The 12,681-nt window shown below is 48.8% G+C and overlaps 2 protein-coding genes across 4 annotated transcripts in view; one reads left to right on the top strand and one right to left on the bottom strand.

Annotated features, from left to right (window-relative positions):
* LOC310705069 (uncharacterized protein) overlaps nt 1-12,681 on the top strand; it is an 86,215-nt gene that overhangs the window by 12,194 nt on the left and 61,340 nt on the right. Inside the window, exons 1-2 of one of the 2 annotated variants that reach the window (XM_083499414.1) lie at nt 4,688-5,192; nt 5,396-5,477. In XM_083499414.1, coding sequence (XP_083355540.1) covers nt 4,779-5,192; nt 5,396-5,477 — 496 coding nt within the window. In that variant the 5' untranslated portion in view covers nt 4,688-4,778. Of the gene's footprint in view, nt 1-4,687; nt 5,193-5,395; nt 5,478-6,668; nt 8,261-12,681 lie in introns of those variants that run through there. The other variant, XM_083499415.1, reaches the window with a different exon arrangement.
* LOC310705325 (CD209 antigen-like protein D) overlaps nt 1-12,681 on the bottom strand; it is a 165,355-nt gene that overhangs the window by 104,597 nt on the left and 48,077 nt on the right. The window lies entirely within an intron of this gene.

Genomic DNA, 12,681 nt, shown 5'->3' with positions numbered 1-12,681 from the left:
CTCCCCTGATGGGAAGGGCCGGACTACGGAACTTATTCCTCCGTGCCATTGCTTGCTGCCGGCAAACAATTAAAACTTTCTTCCTTTAATTCTTCATTTGACTGGCCTGACTATTTGCTACACCACCACCCATCTGGCTGGGTTTATTTATTTCTATTAATTTTTAAGTGCGCACGCAGACAATCATTATTGTCTCATATCAAAAATTGGTCTGCCTCGCTGCCCCCTCCTGGGATCTGGTGAGTCTCCTCTCTCTCTGGGATCTTAGTCCAGCCCTCCAGTGCACACTAGCGGCCAAAATTGTGGGACCTTCTGGACAAAATGTGTTTCCGAGGTTTGATGGCTCATGACACCACTTTGTTTTGGAGTAATACCAGTGCTTCTTTTCTGTGGGGACGCAGGGGGACGCAGACCCCTAAACATTTTGTGAATTTAACAGGAGAAGAAATTCACTGTATTTATCCCCCCCCCCCCTGGTTATTTTCTTGAGACAAAATGAGAGTACCCTAGACAATTCTTTTTTAGAAAAAAAGCACTGAGTTATTTCATAAAATCATATATCAACGGAAAGATAATTTAATGAGGAATGTAATGCAATAATTTTTATGAAGGATTATTTATTACAACAGCAGTTATAAAGAAGAAACGTGAAAACACAGGAAAACTGAGATACGCAGGTTAAATTGCCGTGTTGGCACTTTGCAATAAAATCAATGGGTTTGGGGGTTGCAGTTTGGGGACTCGGTTTCTAAAAGGTTCGCCATCACTGCGCTAGAAGGAATAGAAAGTAGGGGGGCGTCCCCCAAAAAGCATCTCTGGAAGTGGGAAAGAAAGAAAAGGCGGAGGGGAGAGGTGGGCACGCTGGGCTCGGCAAGGGTTAAAGGGAAGTGAGCTGCCTTCCTAGAGAGGACAGGAAGCAAGGGGGGGCTAGGTCCTCCAGAGCCAAGGCCCCTCGCTCCCCAGTCCTTTCCTGCAAGGAAGGGGGGGGGGATGTTGCTTCGGTGTCTCTCCTGCAAGGGCTGCCTCGCTGCCCCCTCCTGGGATATGGTGAGTCTCCTCTCTCTCTGGGATCTGGTGGGGGTCCCAGGGCTGCAGCAGGGGAGGGGGCCTGGGGGGCCTGATCTGCTCCTGCAGGGGGGGGACCCCAAGTCAGGGAGGAGAGGGTCCTGCCAGGGAGGGGCCAGGTCTGCCACGCTCTCCTTCCTGCAGATCAGAGGATCCCAAACTCATTTGACCCTCCGCCCCCCCCCTTTCAGAAAAAAATCTCCCTTCTTCAAACAAAGGAGTCCCTGGGACTTTAACTCTGCGTGACGTCGCTCAGCCTCATTGCACAACAGAGGAAACATCTGCAAATGGTTTTCCAAAGCCGGACAAGGAGGTGGACTAGCCCCTCCCCCCCAAAAAAGGTGGGAGAGAAAGGCCAGGGATAAAGAGAGGGATCCCAGCCCAGAGTCTGGCTGCTGCATTGGGGACCAGTTTCCCAGTGTCTCCCAGGGCAGCTCCCCACGGAGGCCACTGCAGCAATCCCCTCGCACCCAGAGCAGGGCATCCCAGGACCACATCCTCTCTCTCCCAAAGGGATTGTGGCTGGAAATGGGCGCTGCTACTCCCTGAGCCTCCAGGGACCTTGGCATCAACGGCTGTGTGTGTGTTAAGCCATCTAGGAGAATAATCATAATAAATTACAGACCTAAATCTCAAAGGAGATGTCTTTGGCCCTGCCCATACCTGGCCCTCAGAGCAAAGAAAAAGGGACCCCACCCCAGGAGTCTGCCTTGAGAATGGCAGAGAGTCCAAGTGCAAGTAAAGGAGACGGAAGCAGGGGAGTGGGGGGAGCAACTCCTGAGGACCCCCGGGTGAGGACCAAACATCCATTATTCACAAGATACAAATGACTTCCTTGTCAGTCAGGTCTGACTTCATGCATTGACTGGAAGGCAGGAGAAACCAGCCTGATTCATCTCCCAGAAATCCTTTCAGTTGCCTCCACATTTTCCATTGCAATCTTTCTTCTAGGAGAGCTAGAGGCTGCTTCCTCCTCCTCCTCCTCCTCCTTCTCCTCCTCTTTCTTCTCCTTTTTAAAAAGGACCTTTCCACCTGGCCTAGGGGATGAGGCCCAGACTCACCCAGCCCTACTGTGTTAAATATCTATTCTGTAGTTGACCTCCTTTGCTCCTTTGCTGCTGCTGCACCGTGAGTGTTGGGGAAGGCCGCTCCCTCCTCAGGCTAATTCCACCTGGCCTAGGGGGCGGGGCCCGCACTCACCTCCGCCACACCTTTAAGGACACTGGTGCTGCAGCAGCAAATGTTAAAAATGTTTTTATATATTTTAAAGTGTTTTAAAGGTGTTTTTACTTTTTACTTCGTTGTACCACCGTGAACAGTGGTTTCTATTTATGTATTTTTATTTTGTTCCGTTTTATTTTGGTTTGGGGTTGGATATTGAGTGGGGTAGGGATTGGTTTTGTTTTGGTATAATTGGTTTTGTTTTGTTTTTCTATTTTCTAAATAGAGGCTAGTATGAGGCTTGGGATTGCTACCGTGGAGGGGCGAGGGAGGTATGGCAGTGGGGGCAGATGTCATAGGCGAAGGGGATCGAGATCCGGATATGCTCGTACCCCTTCCAATCTGCGCCCCATCCCGAGGGACGAGGGTAGGGTGAGCAAGGATTACTCACCTCCGTCACTGGTGTTGTGCAATGCCAGGTCTATAGGCAACAAAACCGCCACCCTGCGAGATTTCTTCACCTCGCAGGGGGTTGACCTGGCTTGTGTGACGGAGACCTGGGTGTGCGAAGGGGAAATGTTACCTTACGAGAGATGGCACCCCCGGGTTTCTCCGTCCTCCACCAGTCGCGGACTGTGGACTGAGGGGGAGGGGTGGCATTATTAATCCAGGAAGATTGTTCTTTCAGGGCTCTACCATCGCCATCGATTCCCGGCATTGAATGTGTTGGCCTAGTGTGGGGCTCTGAGGTGAGCTTGGCTGTCTGGCTGGTGTACTGGCCACCTAGCGCACCAGCAGCAACCCTGTCAGGCCTGCTGGAGGCGGTGGCCGGCTGGGCCTTGGAGTTCCCTAAGCTATTGGTGTTGGAGGACTTTAACATCCATGCTGATGCCACTCCCTCCTCACAGGCTCTGGACCTGGTGTCTTCCATGGCGACACTAGGGCTCTCCCAGTTTGTTTCGGGCCCCACACATCAAGCAGGCCACACGCTGGATTTGATCTTTGGCGTCGGTATAGATGTGATCATGTCTCCTTCGATGAAGGTGCCATGGTCTGATCACTACGCTGTGAAAGCCAGGATTGATTTTCCACCCCCACCCTGCTTAGGTGGCCAGCCAATTTGGGCTCGCCCGCAGAGGCTGAAGGACCCTGATAGATTCCGTCAAGCCTTGCGGGACCTTGCTCTCCCTGGCGACTCACTGACTGACCTTGTCGAGGGCTGGAATACCCAGCTCCTGGCAGCCATCGATGAGATCGCACCTAAGCGCCCTCTGCAACCCCGCAGAAACCGGGCTCCCTGGTTTACCGAGGAGCTCCGGAAAATGAAGCGGGACCTCAGACGGATAGAGCGAGTATGGCGGGGTGCCCGTGACGGAGCCTCAAGAACATCTTATAGGGTTTTTATGAAAACCTACGAGATGGCAGTGAAGGCCGCTAAGAAGTCTTACTTCTCGGCCTCCATTGCATCCGCTAGCTCTCGCCCGGCGCAATTATTTAGTATTATTAGGTCTTTAACGTCCCTTGAAGGACAGCCAAATTTAAATAACAATCTGACACACAGCTGTGAGGCATTTGCGAGCTTTTTTGCGGAGAAGTTCCTGTTGCTCCGCCATGACCTCCCTGCCAATTTGGATACAATAAAGGAACTGGAGGCCCCTCGACTGTCCTCTAGTTCAGTATTGGACCTCTTCGACCGGATATCCCCAGCCGGTGTGGACAGACTCCTCCGAGCTGGAAAGCCCACCACCTGTCCTCTCGACCCGTGCCCGTCTTGGCTGATTAGAGTGTGCCCAGACGAGGTGCGGGCCCCCCTGGGGGATATCATCAATTTGTCCCTTGGCACAGGGATATTCCCAGGGGAACTGAAGGAGGCAGTGGTGCGCCTGCTCTTAAAGAAAACATCATTAGATCCTTTAGATCTATCCAATTACCGTCCGGTTTCAAATCTTCCGTTCCTGGGTAAGGTGATTGAGAGAGCGGTTGCTGAACAGCTTGGCAGGTTTCTGGATGAAACATCGGCTCTGGATCCATTCCAGTCCGGCTTCCGCACTGGTCATGGGACCGAGACGGGTCTGGTCACCTTAACAGATGATCTCCGCAGGCAGCTGGATCAAGGCGGGTCGGGGCTACTGATTCTTCTAGACCTGTTAGCAGCCTTTGACATGGTCGATCATGAACTCCTGGACCACCGCCTTGCCGACGTGGGGATCCAGGGAACAGTCCTTCAATGGCTGCGCTCGTTTCTCTCTGGTCGAGAACAGAGGGTGGCGCTTGGGGGGAATTATCATCGCGCCACTCCTTGGTGTGTGGAGTGCCTCAGGGTGCGATACTCACCCCAATGCTTTTTAACATCTTTATGCGCCCCCTCGCCCAGCTTGTCCGGAGTTTTGGGCTGGGTTGCCATCAGTATGCCGATGACACCCAACTCTATCTGTTGATGGATGGCCCCTTTGCTTTGTAGGATTTGCTAGAGCTTCTTATTCAGACTGACAGAACTTGGCATAAGTCCAAAGGTTTCCTTCCGATCTCTCAGAGGCTTCCTGGGAGCACAGATGGATGAGCAAGACTCAGCTGGCCCTGGAGCAAGAAGAGGCCATGCCATCCAAACTGGGAGCAGTGGGGGGTTCTGGGAAAACTCTGTGCAGAAGATCCTGGGTGAGGAGGACACCCTCCGCTCAGAGGTGCAGAGCCAGCAGTCGAGGCAGTTCTGCTGCCAGGAGGCCAAAGGACCCCGAGAGGTTTGCAGCCGACTCTACCACCTTGACCATCAGTGGCTGAAGCCAGAAAGGCACACGAAAGCTGAGATGCTGGACCTGGTGATCTTGGAGCAGTTCCTGGCTGTCCTTCCACCGGAGATGGAGAGCTGGGTGAGGGACTGTGGAGCGGAGACCAGTTCCCAGGCGGTGGCCCTGGCTGAAGGTTTCCTCCTGAGTCAGGCAGAGGAGAGAAAGCAGGCAGAGGAGCAGGTGAGAGAGACTTTCCTCTGGATACTCCCAAGGCCTCCAGACAGGACAGAAAACATCCCATCATGCTCTTCTGATGGCTCATTTTTTTTTCCTGGGAAGGCATCCATGGAATGAGATCTGTCACCCTTGAAGCAGTTGGCCCTGACATTCATTTTTTAATCCTTCTCCCCATTCTCTCATTTGAATCCTTGGTTCTTTCTCAGGGAAAGGATCTCTTTGCGGAAATGGACCTGGATTCCTGTGAGGCAGAGAGGCCTCCGTTGGACACCAGAGAGAGGCAGCTGGGTAAGGAGGAAGGAGTTTTTTTCTCTCCGTTTAGTCATATTCTGTTCGTTTTCCAACTCATCTGTGGGTTCTTTGCATATTTTGTTGGGGGAGTTAGTGGGACCAAGAGCCCAGAGGAGGGGAGATATATTTCTATAACTAACTAACTAACATCTGAAATGCACCCAAATATCCAAATGCACTCAGCAGGTGAGAGTTTCTCAAAGGCCCCTGTGTAGTTTGAGATGCACTGATTTACCTGTGAGACAAGAAGGCACTCTGGGCCTCCCCCTTACCTTTTTCCTCTTGCAGGTGACAGAATGATGCCCGCAAGACCTCTTCATCCATCTCTGAATGGGGACAGAATGGAAGCAGCGGCTGTGGAACCAGATCAGGTCAGGGGAAGCTGCCTTGTGGGGAGAGAGGTCAAGGGGTAGAATAATGTCCTAGCTCAAGGGGCGGTGGTGAACAACACTGTTGTCTCAGAGGAAGATATTTCCCTTTTTCTTTTAGGGTCCAGTGTGCTTTGAAGATGTCGCTGTTCGTTTCACAGACAAGGAGTGGGCGTTGCTGAATCCTGACCAGAGAGCTCTGCATAAGGACGTCATGGAGGATAATTGGGGGATCGTGGCCTCTCTTGGTAAGGCTCCCAGTGGGATCATAATATCTGTTTTTAAATTCAAAACTCCATATGTGACGAACCTCATATATTTTCACAGAACTCAACAGCACCCCCTACAACACCGGATATCGCAATACCCCCAAAAAAACCTTGAATAGTAAATTACTGTTTTTTTCTGTGAATGTTCTTCCTCCAGTTGCAGCTTATTAAACAAGCAGCAGCCTGGTCTGAACTCCCCAGACCCTTTTGACTGTAAACTTCAGATTTGTTAGGGAAGTTGAAGTAGCTTCTGTCAGGTTTTCAGTTTTTGTTTTTCCTCCCGTCAGTCTTTGGTTGTTCAAAGAGAAGACTGACATTGGAAACGGAGGGATGCCATGATGGAGCCAAACAAAATCCATTCGATAGAAGAGCCAGGCTTATCGAATCACAGGTTCCCCTAAGGATGTCGGTTGATCCCCGTTAATTAATGCACCCAACCCATCAGAAAACCATCCATCTAACCCACTTGTGTTATTCCTCTATTACCAGAGTTAACAAGTATTGTTCCTTAATTTCTCCCTGAGGCGCTAATCCATTTCTCTTCATTGCAGATAGTGATGGACTGGAAATCAAGGACAAGGGTGACCATGACAAAATCCCGACAATGGAGAAGCTGTATAAATATCTTAAAAGTGGAAAAAGTTCCAATTCCACTTCCCATCAAGGAAATCTCATTAGGAAGAAACCCTATCAGTGTGTGGAATGTGGAAAGAGCTTCAGTCAGAGCGCCCATCTCACTTCCCATCGGAGAATTCATACAGGGGAGAAACCCTATCAGTGTGTGGAATGTGGAAAGAGCTTCAGTACGAGCTCCTCTCTCACTTCCCATCAAAGAATTCATACAGGGGAGAAACCATATCAGTGCTTAGAATGTGGAAAGTATTTTAGTCAGAGCGCCGGTCTCACTTCCCATCAAAGAAGTCATACAGGGGAGAAACCATATCAGTGCTTAGAATGTGGAAAGAGCTTCAGGAATAGCTCAAAACTCACTTCCCATCAAAGAACTCATACAGGGGAGAAACCATATCAGTGCTTAGAATGTGGAAAGAACTTCAGTCACAGCCACCATCTCACTTCCCATCAGAGAATTCATACAGGGGAGAAACCATATCAGTGCTTAGAATGTGGAAAGAGCTTCAGGAATAGCTCAAAACTCACTTCCCATCAAAGAACTCATACAGGGGAGAAACCATATCAGTGCTTAGAATGTGGAAAGAGCTTCAGTCACAGCCACCATCTCACTTCCCATCAGAGAATTCATACAGGGGAGAAACCCTATCAGTGTGTGGAATGTGGAAAGAGCTTCACTCGCAGCCACAGTCTCACTTCCCATCAAATAATTCATACAGGGGAGAAACCATATCAGTGCTTAGAATGTGGAAAGAATTTTAGTCAGAGCGCCCGTCTCACTTCCCATCAAAGAATTCATACAGGGGAGAAACCATATCAGTGCTTAGAATGTGGAAAGAACTTCAGTCAGAGCTCCCATCTCACTTCCCATCGGAGAATTCATACAGGGGAGAAACCCCATCAGTGTGTGGAATGTGGAAACAGCTTCAGTACGAGCTCTAATCTCACTAAGCATCAGAGAATTCATACAGGGGAGACACCCTATCAGTGTGCGAAATGTGGAAAGAGCTTCAGTCAGAGCTCCTCTCTCACTTCCCATCAAAGAATTCATACAGGGGAGAAACCCTATCAGTGCATGGAATGTGGAAAGAGCTTCACTCACAGTCGCAGTCTCACTTACCATCAAAGAATTCATACAGGGGAGAAACCATATCAGTGCTTAGAATGTGGAAAGTATTTTAGTCAGAGCGCCGGTCTCACTTCCCATCAAAGAAGTCATACAGGGGAGAAACCATATCAGTGCTTAGAATGTGGAAAGAGTTTCAGTCACAGCCACAATCTCATTTCCCATCAAAGAATTCATACAGGGGAGAAACCCTATCAGTGTGTGGAATGTGGAAAGAGTTTCAGGAAGAGCTCCTCTCTCACTTCCCATCAAAGAATTCATACGGAAGAGTGGAAAACCCTTCATTATACAGCTTTCAGCACTAGAGAAAAACACACCACCTTAAACAAGCCTTTGGCTGATTGACATCTAATGCCCTTTTAAAATGTGGGGAGGTGGGGGTTACAGGTTTTGGGGGCGGTGTTTTGTGTTTTCATTGTGTGAAATTCATTATGTTGTAATCGTCCTGAGACCTGTGAGTGTAGGGAATGGGGGCCAACTCTCAGAGTCTGAGGGCTCTTTGCCCCCCATTAGATATGTGAGGGGGCCACCCCCCAGTTCATAGGAATAGCCATTCAAATGGCATGCTTGCACCGCATCCTGTGACTGTTTAACCGAGGAGGGGCTTACTAAACGCCTCCTATATTTTATTCCAGTTGGCACCCCTGCTATAGGGCGCTATAGAAGTCAAATAAATGCATAAATAAAATAACACCATCTTGATTGCCTTCATTTGCACGTTCCAGCTTGTCAATATCCTTATTATTATCATTTTATAATTCATGCACCCTTCATCTGAAGATTTCATGTTGGTTCACAACATAAACAGACAGGTTGAAAGCATGGCTTTCTCAAAAACGAGTCAAGCTAGAGAAATCTCTCTTTTTTCTTTTCCTTTTTTTGGATGGAGTTGCATACTGTTTCTCAGGGGAATGCTGTGGTAATAGTGCATCTTAATTTCAGTAAGGTTTTTGACAAAGTCCCCTGTGATATTTATGTGGGGAAGCTGGTAAAATGAGGCTGAATGAGGTAACTGTTAGGTGGATTTGACTGACCGAACCCAAAGAGGACTGCTTCATGGTTCCTCATCATCCTGGAGAAAAGTGACAAGAGGGGTGCTGCAGGGTTCTGTCCTGGGCCCGTTGTTGTTCATCGTCTTTATAAATGTCTTGGATGAAGGAACTGAGGGGATACTCATCACATTTGCAGATGACACCAAATGGGGAGCGGAGGCCAATGTGGCAGAAGGCAGAATCAGATCAAGGGCAGGAATAGTACCACGTTCTTCTGCCTTGGTCAGACCCCACCTAGAATATTGTGTTCAATTCTGGGCATCACAGTTTCAGTATCTTAAATTTTTTTTGCCTGGGGAAATTGAAAGGTGGGGGAACACAAGCCATATTCCTTTTATAACACGTGGCCAGTGTTTATTGAATATATAAATTGTTAAGACTGTTGCCGGAATCCACCCAGCACTCATGGGAAAATGTGGCGTGATCTTTTAGAGTAATCAAATGAAACTTGTAACACATGGCAGGATGAAAGCCTGCAATTCCATCAGGAGAAGTTATTTGTTGTTTACTGTTGTAACCATTGCTTTCTTTAAAATTATCTTCCCTACCATGAAAATAAATAAAAGCAATTTTTTTTAAAGGAAGTGGGGAAATCATATGTACTATTGCATTAATTTGCTTGCATATGTTGAGTGTTATTTGGAGTCTGTAACTCCCAGTTATTTCATATTATCTATGTGTTTCTGTGTGTTCAGCACACATGATTGCAGGTGAGACTGAATAAAAGACTTCCTAGGAAATTCCCTTTGACTGCTTCTGTATTGTTTCAAATGTGGCTTCACTTACAGATAAGAACAAATCATATTCATTGCTGACAAATCATACCATCGTCAGCTCATTAATCTCAACCCCAACAAACCCTGCGCTTTACATGAGCAGCTGCTTTCTTCCCATTTCTTAGGTGAAAAGAACTGATAATGACAATGAAGAAGGGAGATAGACCCTTTCCCTCAACCTTTGGGGGTCTGGGGGCTTCATTTCACCCCTTAGTCCTGCTCCTGAAAGCTTGGCAGATGTGGAGTATTTGCTCACACTCTGCCATGACTTAAAAATCAACCTTTTTATTTTTTAAAGAAATGGTATTGCAGTGCTAAGAAGTCTCAAGAAAGCAATTCCTGTAGTAGCTGGCATCTTAGCGAGCCCAGTGCCACTCTGCCAACTGTCTCACTCCCAGGTAACTAATCTGGAAAGCTGTCTTGTCATCTCTGTCTGTAAAGACTTCCGTGTCCCTTGAATTCACAATTAAGCATTTCTGGAAGAGGAAATTATATGCTTTTGTTTAGAAAGCACTAATACTGGGCCACTGACTGTGCAACCTGCCAGCCCTGCCCTGTAGGAACCTCCAACTTTAAAGATTGATCTTTTGGTGTGGCAGCAAGTGTACTTTGGAACTCCCTGCCACTTGACATCAGGCAAGAGGCTTCACGGTCCACTTTGCAGCATTCAACTTTGTTACCGTTGCTGAGTTTGTGATAGCTAAATATTGAGGAGAAAGAAGCCAATCTCCTATGTATATCTGAATAAATTGAGAAAGTCTGGTTTTCAGTAACTACGATTAAGCTAAGTTAAAATGCTAATATTCACCCCAACTTTCTAAGCACCTGCACAGGCATGTTTTTAGGAGGTTCCCCAAAAAGGTGGGAGGGAGGCGCCTGCTTGATCTCAAGAGGCAGGGAGTTCCAAAGGGTCTGTGCTGCCATACGAAACAATTGAGGTCTTGCGTGGCACCTGTAGTTGAAGCGGTCGAGTGTCTGCCTGTGGGGTAAGGAAGGGATCTCATGGGTAAACTCTTCCCTATGATAATGGAAAGGCCTTGATCTGGTCCTGGTAGCCAATGGGCAACCAGTGATGCCCTCTGAGCCAAAGGGTCATATGCCGAGAAGGCCTCGCTTTGCCAGCAATCGTGCTGCAGCATTCTGCACCAGCTGAAGCTTCTGGACCAAGCGCAAGGGATGCCCCACATGGAGGGGACTGTGGTCATCCAGCCTTGAAGAAATGAAGGCGTGAGGCCAGGCTCTCCCGGTCCTGGAATGTGGAACCATCTGCAGTTGCTCAAAGGCACTTCCAGCCACTGAGTCTGCCTGAGTCTCGGCTGGATCCGGAAGCAGCTCAAAGTCCCACGAGGTTCATATGGAGAGAACCTTTGGCTTACCCTATTTACTAATAAAAATAACTGGAAACATACATGAGATAAATAAAACGAAAGCAAACATTTATGGCCGCCTCTTGTGGTTTCCACCCAAATGCCAGCATTGTGGGAGAGGCACCATGACTGGCAGAGCGTGGCTTGGCACCCAGGAGGGCAAGGAGGTGTCTAGTGGTTTGCAGGCCCCTTCCGCCCTTGGCCAAAAAGGCCAAGCACCCTCTGGCGGATCTGCTGGGTCTTCACCCCACAGACTACGGGTGTCAGAAAGGGAGTGTGGATCCTTGCGAAGAGAAGAGCCCAGGATTCCAGCCTGTCTTTTTCAGGATTTATTGAGTGCAAACTTATGTACAGTGCAGAAGTTTCAAAAGCAGAATCTGGAAGTGCCCCCCTCCTATTCCCCCTCCAGCAAAAAAGACCCGGAAGCCCCCTCTCCGTTTTTTTCCTTTATGTGGAAAACTGAGTGACGGAAATTGCTCATTCCTTTCCTTGGTCGCAGTTTTTTGGCTCCGCTCTCTCTCATCTTCCGTGTCTCCTGAAAGCTGCCCCTTCCTTCCCTGACTCTGACGAAGTGCAGCTGCTCAGCAGAGGGGGGGGGCTCTCTGTACATGCCTGTCTCTCCCCCCTCCCCTGCAAACAGATCCCTGACAACGGGGTTCACCATGGGCGGCAGGAAGAGGTAGAGGCAGGCCAGCAGGATGTTGGCGTAGTTGCCGCTAGGCAGGGCGGGTGACCCGGCAAACGACATTCTACGTGCCAGCCTGCTCTTCTCATCTGGGATCCATCAATCTTCTTCCCTGATGAGATTCTGTGACTCATGTCCAGAGACACTGAGCACACATTAGCAGAGAAACAGCATCAGCAGAAGCCAGGCTCTGGGGTGAGAGTACTAAGCTACTTTATTTATATACACAATCAGGACAAAGGAAAACATGGCTCCTCTCCTTGCTCTCGAAGAGGAGAGAACAAAAAAGCAATGCAGAACGGATCTTCCGTTCACAAGACTCCAACAATCAGTGCTGGAATGTCAAACACAGAAGTGACTAAAACAATCCCACACATCTGCACAGCGGGGGAATGGAATACCAACATCCTCCCCCTTTCCATGTACCCACTGCTGCAATCCTTCAGCACAACTGCAACCGCCATACATATTCATCAAGCTGTGCTCTGGGAACAACTTTTGACAACAGATCTACAGGAATCTCTTTTCCTGACATGTAGGACATCTGAATGAGTCCCTTCTGGAGAAGGAGGATCTCCCAAACTTTCCAGGGAGGTCTCTGCCGTCTGCTCCCTCACTCCGCCCTCCTCCACCACTATCTTGTAACTAGGCATTTCTTCCTTCAGCTACAATTCAGCTCTGTCTTCTTCTCCTCTTGAAACTGCTGGAGACAAGGGGCAAAACTCCCCACCCTCCCTCCTCTTCTGAGAGGAGCCGAGCAGACCGAGTGGACACTTCCCAGTCTTCCTGTTCAGTTTATTCCTTGAAAATAAAGAATTAAAATATCAGTTCTCCTTGGCTTGGTATGCAGGGCAGATTGAAGCGACCACAGCCACTTCCAGTCATCAATCTTGCAAGACATGACAGGAGAGGTCCCTGGCTAGACTCC

The sequence above is a fragment of the Podarcis liolepis genome (genome assembly GCF_965112155.1).
Source record: "Podarcis liolepis genome assembly, chromosome: 4".
NCBI classification, from domain to species: Eukaryota; Metazoa; Chordata; class Lepidosauria; order Squamata; family Lacertidae; genus Podarcis; species Podarcis liolepis.
Note: the sequence above shows the minus strand (reverse complement) of the source record. Positions and strands in the feature narration are given on the sequence as shown.